General features: G+C 44.5%; 1 protein-coding gene across 4 annotated transcripts in view; it reads right to left on the bottom strand.

Moving 5' to 3' along the window:
• LOC139406340 (anoctamin 5a) overlaps positions 1–12,172 on the bottom strand; it is an 83,113-nt gene that overhangs the window by 36,789 nt on the left and 34,152 nt on the right. For all 4 annotated transcript variants that reach the window (XM_071148844.1, XM_071148843.1, XM_071148846.1 and 1 more), the window contains 2 exons: positions 4,758–4,865; positions 1,490–1,558 (listed from right to left, as the gene is read on the bottom strand). In XM_071148844.1, the coding sequence (XP_071004945.1) occupies positions 1,490–1,558; positions 4,758–4,865 (177 nt within the window). The remainder of the gene's footprint in view (positions 1–1,489; positions 1,559–4,757; positions 4,866–12,172) is intronic.

The raw sequence follows: 12,172 nt of genomic DNA, 5'->3' as shown, positions 1-12,172 counted from the left end.
GAAATGTGGAGATGGAGAGATGGAAAGATGTGGAGAGATGGGGAGATGGAGAGATGTGGAGATGGAGAGATGGGGAGATGTGGAGATGGAGAGATGGGGAGATGGAGAAATGTGGAGAGATTGAGAGATGGAGAGATGGAGAAATGTGGAGATGGAGAGATGTGGAGATGGAGAGATGGAGAGATGTGGAGAGATGGGGAGATGGAGAGATGTGGAGATGGAGAGATGGCGAAATTGACCGACACAAAAGCAGACAGAGAAATAGGTAGATAATTAGACCAGAGAAACAGGCAGAGAATTAGACCAGAGAAACAGGCAGAGAAACAGGCAGAGAAATAGACCAGAGAAACAGACAGAGAAATAGGCAGATAAATAGACCAGAGAAACAGGCAGAGAATTAGACCAGAGAAACAGGCAGAGAATTAGACCAGAGAAACAGGCAGAGAAACAGGCAGATAAATAGACCAGAGAAACAGGCAGAGAATTAGACCAGAGAAACAGGCAGAGAAACAGGCAGATAATTAGACCAGAGAAACAGGCAGAGAAACAAAGACAGACAAAGATAGACAGACATAGTCATATCAGTTTCATTATATGGTTACTCAAGGACAATCAATTTCTGTCCCAATAGCAGAATTGAGCTACTTGCACTACCACAAACAAGCCATTTTCCTGAACTGTGCTGTGATGTTGTCTATTTATCTACCTACCCCAGGTGGTGAGAAAGAGTAAATGGTATCCCCCAATACAAAAACAGAACAGTCTGTCCCTGTCTGTCCAATGGTGTTATTCACTAACCTGGTCCCAGATCAGTTCATGCTGCGTTACTAACTTCTATGGTCCAATGGTGTTATTCACTAACCTGGTCCCAGATCAGTTCATGCTGCGTTACTAACTTCTATGGTCCAATGGTGTTATTCACTAACTTGGTCCCAGATCAGTTCATGCTGCGTTACTAACTTCTATGGTCCAATGGTGTTATTCACTAACCTGGTCCCAGATCAGTTCATGCTGCGTTACTAACTTATATGGTCCAATGGTGTTAGCAACACAGCACAAACAAATCTAAGACCAGGGTATTTAGTTATTCACCATAACTTGGTTTATCTAACCGAATGAACCTTCAGAGCAGGAATCTCACCATAACTTGGTTATATCTAACCGAATGAACCTTCAGAGCAGGAATCTCACCATAACTTGGTAATATCTAACTGAATGAATCTTCAGAGCAGGAATCTCACCATAACTTGGTTTATCTAACTGAATGAATCTTCAGAGCAGGAATCTCACCATAACTTGGTTATATCTAACCGAATGAACCTTCAGAGCAGGAATCTCACCATAACTTGGTTTATCTAACTGAATGAACCTTCAGAGCAGGAATCTCACCATAACTTGGTAATATCTAACCGAATGAATCTTCAGAGCAGGAATCTCACCATAACTTGGTAATATCTAACTGAATGAATCTTCAGAGCAGGAATCTCACCGATTGATCCTCTGTCTCCAGCTCCAGACCTGCCTTCTGTAGGTTAGCTTCGTACTCCTTCCGCCTCTCCTGTTGAGAAACACAACGATAAAGGAGAGGAACTTAACAACTAGCAACGGTCATCGAAATTGTTAAAAGGTTTTTAAAACAAGTCTAATAAATGTAATAGTTAGAAGACACCTATCTAAAAAATAATTTATATTGTTTCCAAGATCAGACAAAATGTCACTATAATCCCAGTGTTAATTTTCATACATTTTTCTTTCATTTCAGCGAATCTAATTTTAACTGTATTCAATTATAACTTTTTTTTTCTTTCTTCAATCCCACAAAAAAATATACACTCATCAAAAATAAAAGTCATCTTTCTACTCTTTCTTGCGATGTAAGTGTGGAGAAGGTGCGTTAAATCCCTAAGTTTTAGCGTTCATACAGACTCAACTGAAAGACAGTGTATCCCATTGAGCCCATGTCAGCCATTACCGGGGTGTGTGTGACAGGTCGTTGCGAACATCTCCGCGGTGGTGACGTTAACGGGGGGAAAACATCAGGCACAAGCAAGAGTCGGGAAGAGTCAAAGGAAAGCAATCAATCCCAGCCAGATTTAAAGTGATAAGTGGATTTTGCATCGATCAAACACAGCAAATACTGCTGAAAAAGACAGACCCTCAGGTGGGCGGGGCATGCGCGTTGCTATAGAAACACACGGTAATGGGGAGTTGATCTGTTTTGGCACTAGAAATACAACTTCCTCCATCAATTTCACTGCTTCGTCATCTGCATTTATCATACAGGAAGAGGGCCTCAACTTTCATGTTACCACACATCCAACTATAACATTCTAGGAAATAGTGACTGTGTTTGTGTCTGTGTCTGTGTGACAGTCCCTGTCCAGGCCTAGGGTCAGTATTGGTGGGCAGTGAGTGTGGTGACTGAGTGTGAGGTTCAGAACAGACAGACACAGCAGAGCTCTGCGTTATATTGGCATCGAACATGTCACCCTCCCTAGGAGAGGGGGTGACCTTGATCATTTATTGTTAAAACGAGAGGCTGCATGGATCTTTAACTTAAAGACTCTTGCTCCCTTCGGTCTCAACGTAGACTTTGATCTGAAGCCATTCTTGTGATTATTGTGACTTTGCCATTGTAATTGTTTGTAAGCTTGTGTAGTCAAATGAATCTATGATCGTATGCTGTCCATTTATTGTTTGTATGCTGTTCTTTGTATGACATTTTAATATTTGATTATTAACCAATGATATTAGGCCGCTCTTGGCCATGATTACAGACACCTGTGTCTTTTGACACGACATAAACGAGTCATCCCGCAGTGTTTGTGATTGTACCCTGATGAAGACAGCTTGGCTGTCGAAACGTTGGTAAATTAAAAGTTTTGCATCTGAGCTCCTGGAGTGTGAGGCTCTCCTTTATTTCCAAGTTTTCTACTCCGTTAGCCAGCACCTCTCCTAAATAGGTGTGCCTTTCTTTCTCTTTTTCTTCTACACACAGCAGAGCTGACAGGCCTCCCAGCCATGAAGTGACAGTAACAACAAGGTGTTAGAGCTAACACTCCTGTACCAGACACACTGGACCATTCACTCTGTAGCTACTAGTCCCTGGGCTAGCTGCATCCAAACACACAGTCTGTAGCTACTAGTCCCTGGGCTAGCTGCATCCAAACACACAGTCTGTAGCTACTAGTCCCTGGGCTAGCTGCATCCAAACACACAGTCTGTAGCTACTAGTCCCTGGGCTAGCTGCATCCAAACACACAGTCTGTAGCTACTAGTCACTGGGCTAGCTGCATCCAAACACACAGTCTGTAGCTACTAGTCCCTGGGCTAGCTGCATCCAAACACACAGTCTGTAGCTACTAGTCCCTGGGCTAGCTGCTTTCAAACACACAGTCTGTAGCTACTAGTCCCTGGGCTAGCTGCATCCAAACACACAGTCTGTAGCTACTAGTCACTGGGCTAGCTGCATCCAAACACACAGTCTGTAGCTACTAGTCCCTGGGCTAGCTGCTTTCAAACACACAGTCTGTAGCTACTAGTCCCTGGGCTAGCTGCAGTCACCATACAGTCTGAAGTACTGACCAGGCCAGTCCAGTAGCCAAAGATACAGTCTGAAGCTACTGACCAGGCCAGCCCAGTAGCCAAACATACAGTCTGAAGCTACTGACCAGGCCAGCACAGTAACCTAACATACGGCTTGAAGCTACTGACCAGGCCAGTCCAGTAACCTAACATACGGCTTGAAGCTACTGACCAGGCCAGTCCAGTAGCCAAACATACAGTCTGAAGCTACTGACCAGGCCAGCACAGTAGCCTATCATACAGTCTGAAGCTACTGACCAGGCCAGCACAGTAGCCTATCATACAGTCTGAAGCTACTGACCAGGCCAGCACAGTAGCCTATCATATGGGGACAAGGGAGGGCCGTTCAAACTGTGTCACAGTTCACACAGCATGTAAATACTACTCAAACATACTTTGCACTCAAAATACACTAAAAATAACTATTTAACCAAGTAAACTAAGTGTCAATTCAAGGCTAACGCAAAAGCAAGGCTGATGATAAGGACACTCCATTCCATGGGGCTGGCTAGGAATCAGGAATCATAGCTACTGCAACTTATCTCTAGAATATTCAAGGGAAAAATCCACTCAAAAACGACATTTTGGTAGTTTTTTTTCTCATTAGTCCATACAGTTCATAATGTTTTTCATGTCGGCGGTCAAGTGTTCAAGATATTGGACTTTGAAGGAGCAAAGTGCCACCGGCCATTTCCCCTTTAACACTATCAACAAAGTCAGTGATATTATGAACAGCTTGGCAAGAGAAAACTAGCTGCGACTGACAACTGACTATGTAGTACAGTATTCTTCTATTACTGACTCACACTGTTTAACTGTAGTATTGCCAAATACTAGTCTGGTAGCCTGGTTAAACCAAACTGAAGGCTAAACTCACAATGGAACGGAACATTCAGGCTGGTTTACCCCAGGCTAAGTAGTACAGTGCTCAGAAACCAGCACCTAGTCTCCCTTTGAACTACAGTACAATTACAGATTACAGTACAATTACAGATTACAGTACAATTACAGATTACAGTACAATTACAGATTACAGTACAATTACAGATTACAGTACATTGAAAAACTTGTGATAACTAGTAAATTGCGTTTAACAACTATTTGACGTTATTGAAAAGGTAATAGCTACAGTAAGAGTGAGCACAGGTGTGTTTCTGAAGGTTGTATTTTACCTGTTTCCTCTCTCCGTCTCGGTCATCCACATAGGACAGGATGAAGTCAATCCTCCTCTTTCCATCACGGAAGAACACAGAGTCTTTACTCTGCTGATGCTTGTCAACCTGAGAGGAGACCGACAACACACGCACGCACACACACACGCACGCACGCACGCACACACACACACACAGACACAGACACGCACACGCACACACACACACACACACACACACACACACACACACACGTGGTCAGTTGAAATACACAGACGAAGCCCCGTATTCCCAGACACACATTAAAGTCCTTGACTGAAAAGCTTTATATCAATAGAGATGATGTGTCTGTCTGGGAAGCCGGCGGCCTATAAGGTGCATCATAACGAAGGACAGCCTTAGATGCATTCAGTAAGGTGGACAGTCTTCAGTTCACTCCTACTCAGTAGACGAGTACATTATTGAACACAGTCAAGGCTCTGAGCCACTCATCCAAAGCACAGCAACGCCACAGCAAATCAATCCATATACTGTCACTGTAATTCGATACATCGATGCCACGATGGAGAATCACACACAGCAACACAGTATTACCTCTCGGCCGTAGAGTTCGGACGACATGCAAGGAGCAAGAGCAACGCAATTCAATTTCAACCATGGCTTAGAGTGGAACTGACAGCGTTTTAACTACTTTGCAGATATGAAGAAAAAAAAACAGACAATCATAATATCAGTAAAAAAATATATATATATCAAATTTATTTGATTAAATTTCAGTTTATGCTACGAAACTAGCTTCATAAAGAGTTTTTAAAAATAGGGTAAATTTGACTAACATTCCATGAAGTACACTAAAGGCATTGTTGGCAGAATAGATGGATGCAGTTCAATGCATGATTAATACAATTCACCAATACATTTCTTGGTGGTCCCAAAACATATTACTATTAGGTTGAAAAATTGGGCCAGTAACCGAAAGGTTGCTGGATCGAATCCCCGAGCTGACAAGGTAAAAATCAGTTGTTCTGCCCCCTGAACAAGGCAGTTAACCCCACTGTTCCCCTGAACAAGGCAGTTAACCCACTGTTCCCCGGTAGGACGTCATTGTAAATAAGAATTTGTTCTTAACTGGCTTGCCTAGTTAAATAAAGGTTAAAAATAAATAAATCATTTCAATCCCAGCTGGCCTGGTACATTGTTTGCTGCCTGCATTCGGGATGTACTGTGTCAGTTTTAATGACTCAATCTTTTGGACAAAATTAGATGAATGTAAGTAAGGCTGAGAATGTTATTACAATCAAACTAGCAAGGGTAGTGATCACAACTCAGTCATAACGTTGCTAATAGGCTAGCGTATCTATTTATGCAGAAAGATAAAAACGCGTAGGCTAACGTTAGGTAGATAGCTAGCTAGCTAGCTAGCTAGCTAGCTAGGAGGATCTCACGTGTGTGTGAGTGATTGACCTTCTCCCCTCATATCGTTTTTCGTTGGTCATACACAGTTAGAGATGCAGGTGTCATTTGGTTAGTATTTTGGTGTAGCATATCTCTTGCGTTCGTAAATTCACTCTGGCTATCTTGTCACGCCCTGGCCTTAGTATTTTGTGTTTTCTTTATTATTGTGGTCAGGCCAGGGTGTGACATGGGTGATTATGTGTTTGTCTTGTCTAGGGGTTTTGTAGATTGATGGGGTTCTGTTCAGTGTAGTATTCTAGGTAAGTCTATGGTTGCCTGGAGTGGTTCTCAATCAGAGGCAGGTGTTTATCGTTGTCTCTGATTGGGAGCCATATTTAGGCAGCCATATTCTTTGGGTATTTCGTGGGTGATTGTTTCCTGTCTCTGTGTTTTGCACTGTTTTGGTTTTTCCACATTTTCTTATTTTGTATATGTGTATTGTTCACGTTATCATCTTTATTAAAGATGTTCAACCATAACCACGCTGCATTTTGGTCCTCCTCTCCTTCCCAGGAAGAAAACCGTAACATATCTACTCCGATTTCAGAGCACTCTCGTCTGAGTGTGCCAGAGTGCAGAATAACTGATGAATTTACGAAAGTGCAACACCCGCTGAATATGACCGGTGTCAGTAAACGTAGACAAAGAAAGTACTAGTTAGTCACCAACGCTCTCAGTAACATGTAAGCAGCCCAACCAGCTCTGCTACGGCAAGTAAAAGTGTCTGGAAGTAGCTAATTAGCAAGCTAGACAACTCTAGCCAGATAGCTTGGGTGCTTGGTTGGGACAAGCATGCATCATTGGCAGACATGCTGCACAGATAGACGAGTAGGCTACAATTCACCATCGTTTATCAATTTAAGCAATTTTGACAGACAACTCTCTGAAAAAAGTTTGAGAGAGTTTATCTAAGGTTTCTTTGATATATTTTAGCTCATCGTGCTCTGGCTAACATTAGTTGATCTTGATGTCTATAACTGAGGGAGAGAGAGCCTACCTTTTCATGGTTGTTTGATCTGTAAAAGTTTACAAATGTAAGGGGACTACCGTGTTATTTACATATTTACAGAAGTCCATTCAGGTATATTTTGTGGCTTTCGATGAATGTGTTCTAACGATCTAAAGTTGTGCTGTTGCTACTTCCTGTAAACACGCACAGTCCAGTTCAAAGTGAATGAGGTCAGGGTCTACTTCTTGAAAACACACACAATCCAGTTCAAAGTGAATGAGGTCAGGGTCTACTTCCTGTAAACACACACAGTCCAGTTCAAAGTGAATGAGGTCAGGGCCTACATCCTGTAAACACACACAGTCCAGTTCAAAGTGAATGATGGAAGGTCTGTGTGGCAAATGGCTTGTTTATATACTGGGAAAAGTACATATAAGGAAATCAGCCAATTAAATACAATTCATTAGGCCCTAAGCTACGGATTTCCCACGACTGGGTAGGGTTTCAGCCATGGGTGGGCCTTGGAGGGCATAGGCCCACCGACTTGGCAGCCAGGCCCACCCACTGGGGAGCCAGGCCCAGCCAATCAGAATGAGTTTGGTTTCCCCCTCGTCTTGGTACAAAACAGATATTTTGATTAGGTTTTATTTACTGAAGTGTCTATTAGTTGTCTATTAAACACACTGCCGCTTTCACACTCTTTATTGCTATAGAATGTTCACATTGCCTTAGTATACCCTTCCAGCCATTACAATGAGCCTGTCCTCCTGTACCTCCGCCCACCAGCCTCCTCTGATATCCCGGTGCATCCAGCCTGGCCCTAGCCTGATCCCAGATCTGTTTGTGCTGTCTTGCCAGATAGATCTAATTGCAGTCTAGGTTCAGGCTGATATGGTCTCGACCTTTGAACCCTAAACGTACTTCAATTGTATTCTCTTATTTAGAGCCCCGTTTTTGAAACTCTGCCTTTGGGTAACTGAATGACCACTCCCCCCCCAGAGGAGATGCCAGCCATGTTGCCCAAGCACTGCAGCCTCGGCAGCGGTAGGCTACAGCCTGCAGAGGAAGAAATAGCCTGTTCTGACTCACACACAGGAAGGAGTGCCCTATTGAGAAAGAGGAGACCTGTTCCCTGTCATTGCTGGTACATCTGTTCACATGAACCTATAAATAACTAAGCAACTGAACCACATAATGCTAGAGTTGGCCGTACTAACACAGCTACAGTCTGGATCACATGCTAATAGAATTGGCACAACAAACATCCTGGACACAAACGCCCAGCCAACACACTGGACACAAACGCCCAGCCAACACACTGGACACAAAGGTCCAGCCAACACACTGGAAAAAGACACACTGGACAAAGACGCCAAGCCAAAACACTGGGTATAGACGCACTGGACAAAGACATCCAGCCAACACACTGGATATAGACGACCAGCTAACACACTGGATATAGACGACCAGCCAACACACTGGATATAGACACACTGGATATAGACGACCAGCCAACACACTGGATATAGACGACCAGTCAACACACTGGATATAGACGACCAGCCAACACACTGGATATAGACACACTGGATATAGACGACCAGCCAACACACTGGATATAGACGACCAGTCAACACACTGGATATAGACGACCAGCCAACACACTGGATATAGACACACTGGATATAGACGACCAGCCAACACACTGGATATAGACGACCAGCCAACACACTGAATATAGACGACCAGCCAACACACTGGATATAGACACACTGGATATAGACGACCAGCCAACACACTGGATATAGACGACCAGTCAACACACTGGATATAGACGACCAGCCAACACACTGGATATAGACACACTGGATATAGACGACCAGCCAACACACTGGATATAGACGACCAGTCAACACACTGGATATAGACGACCAGCCAACACACTGGATATAGACGATCAGCCAACACACTGGATATAGACGACCAGCCAACACACTGGATATAGACGACCAGCCAACACACTGGATATAGACACACTGGATATAGACAACCAGTCAACACACTGGATATAGACGACCAGCCAACACACTGGATATAGACGACCAGCCAACACACTGGATATAGACGACCAGCCAACACACTGGATATAGACACACTGGACACAGACGTCCAGCCAACACACTGGACAAAGACATCCAGCCAACACACTGGATATAGACGACCAGCCAACACACTGGATATAGACGACCAGCCAACACACTGGATATAGACGACCAGCCAACACACTGGATATAGACGACCAGCCAACACACTGGATATAGACGACCAGCCAACACACTGGATATAGACGACCAGCCAACACACTGGATATAGACGACCAGCCAACACACTGGACATAGACGACCAGCCAACACACTGGACACAGACGACCAGCCAACACACTGGATATAGACGACCAGCCAACACACTGGATATAGACGACCAGCCAACACACTGGATATAGACACACTGGACAAAGACATCCAGCCAACACACTGGATATAGACGACCAGCCAACACACTGGATATAGACACACTGGATATAGACAACCAGTCAACACACTGGATATAGACGATCAGCCAACACACTGGATATAGACGACCAGCCAACACACTGGATATAGACGACCAGCCAACACACTGGATATAGACACACTGGATATAGACGTCCAGCCAACACACTGGACACAGACACACTGGACACAGACACACTGGACACAGACACACTGGACATAGACACACTGGACACAGACACACTGGACATAAACACACTGGACATAAACACACTGGACATAAACACACTGGACACAGACACACTGGACACAGACACACTGGACATAAACACACTGGACACAGACACACTGGACATAAACACACTGGACATAAACACACTGGACATAAACACACTGGATATAGACGACCAGCCAACACACTGGATATAGACACACTGGACATAGACGACCAGCCAACACACTGGATATAGACGACCAGCCAACACACTGGATATAGACGACCAGCCAACACACTGGATATAGACACACTGGACAAAGACATCCAGCCAACACACTGGATATAGACGACCAGCCAACACACTGGATATAGACACACTGGATATAGACAACCAGTCAACACACTGGATATAGACGACCAGCCAACACACTGGATATAGACGACCAGCCAACACACTGGATATAGACGACCAGCCAACACACTGGATATAGACACACTGGATATAGACGTCCAGCCAACACACTGGACACAGACACACTGGACACAGACACACTGGACACAGACACACTGGACATAGACACACTGGACACAGACACACTGGACATAAACACACTGGACATAAACACACTGGACATAAACACACTGGACACAGACACACTGGACATAAACACACTGGACATAAACACACTGGACACAGACACACTGGACACAGACACACTGGACATAAACACACTGGACATAAACACACTGGACACAGACACACTGGACATAAACACACTGGACATAAACACACTGGACATAAACACACTGGATATAGACACACTGGACATAGACGACCAGCCAACACACTGGATATAGACGACCAGCCAACACACTGGACATAAACACACTGGACACAGACACACTGGACATAGGCGTCCTCTTTAGTCTACCCTCACAAACACAGTGATTCTGCCCTGTCCCAATAGATATGAATAGCATCCTCCTCATAGAGCCATAAACCTACTAGTCCCAGTCAACACATGGTGAAAACATCCTCTAGTACTCCTCACTCACACAAGAGTCCTCCTTGTCTGCTCCTTACAGTAGCTCTCTGGACAGGACAATCCTCGCTGCTCATAGATTTACAGTAGCTCTCTGGACAGGACAATCCTCACTGCTCATAGATTTACAGTAGCTCTCTGGACAGGACAATCCTCGCTGCTCATAGATTTACAGTAGCTCTCTGGACAGGACAATCCTCGCTGCTCATAGATTTACAGTAGCTCTCTGGACAGGACAATCCTCACTGCTCATAGATTTACAGTAGCTCTCTGGACAGGACAATCCTCGCTGCTCATAGATTTACAGTAGCTCTCTGGACAGGACAATCCTCGCTGCTCATAGATTTACAGTAGCTCTCTGGACAGGACAATCCTCACTGCTCATAGATTTACAGTAGCTCTCTGGACAGGACAATCCTCGCTGCTCATAGATTTACAGTAGCTCTCTGGACAGGACAATCCTCACTGCTCATAGATTTACAGTAGCTCTCTGGACAGGACAATCCTCACTGCTCATAGATTTACAGTAGCTCTCTGGACAGGACAATCCTCACTGCTCATAGATTTACAGTAGCACAACAACAACCCCTGAGCCAGGTAGTCTCCAGTCTCCCAGTCCCCCAGTACCCTGTCCCCCAGTCTCCCAGTCCCCCAGTACCCTGTCCCCCAGTCTCACAGTCCCCCAATACCCCGTCCCCCCAGTCTCCCAGTCTCCACACCCTCTACCTCTCACAAACACATTGATTGATTGTTACCGTAGCTACAGTAAGAGGGGGAGGAGAGGTGAAGAAGAAGAGCACTTTACCTTTTAGGCCCGGGTTTGTTTTAGAATTCTTTGTGGATCTGTGTAATCTGAGGGAAATATGTGTTTATCAAAATATGGCCATACATTTGGCAGGAGGTTAGGAAGTGCAGCTCAGTTTCCACATCATTTTGTGGGCAGTGTGCACATAGCCTGTCTTCTCTTGAGAGCCATCAGCTGTGACTTCCACTATGTCTGTATCAGCTGTGACTTCCACTATGTCTGCATCAGCTGTGAATTCCAATATGTCTGCATCAGCTGTGACTTCCACTATGTCTGCATCAGCTGTGACTTCCACTATGTCTGCATCAGCAGTGAATTCCACTATGTCTGCATCAGCTGTGAATTCCAATATGTCTGCATCAGCTGTGACTTCCACTATGTCTGCATCAGCTGTGACTTCCACTATGTCTGCATC

The sequence above is a fragment of the Oncorhynchus clarkii genome, chromosome 4, assembly GCF_045791955.1.
Source record: "Oncorhynchus clarkii lewisi isolate Uvic-CL-2024 chromosome 4, UVic_Ocla_1.0, whole genome shotgun sequence".
Taxonomy (NCBI): Eukaryota; Metazoa; Chordata; class Actinopteri; order Salmoniformes; family Salmonidae; genus Oncorhynchus; species Oncorhynchus clarkii.
The sequence above is the reverse complement of the archived record's forward strand: the minus strand, read 5'-3'. Positions and strand labels throughout refer to the sequence as shown.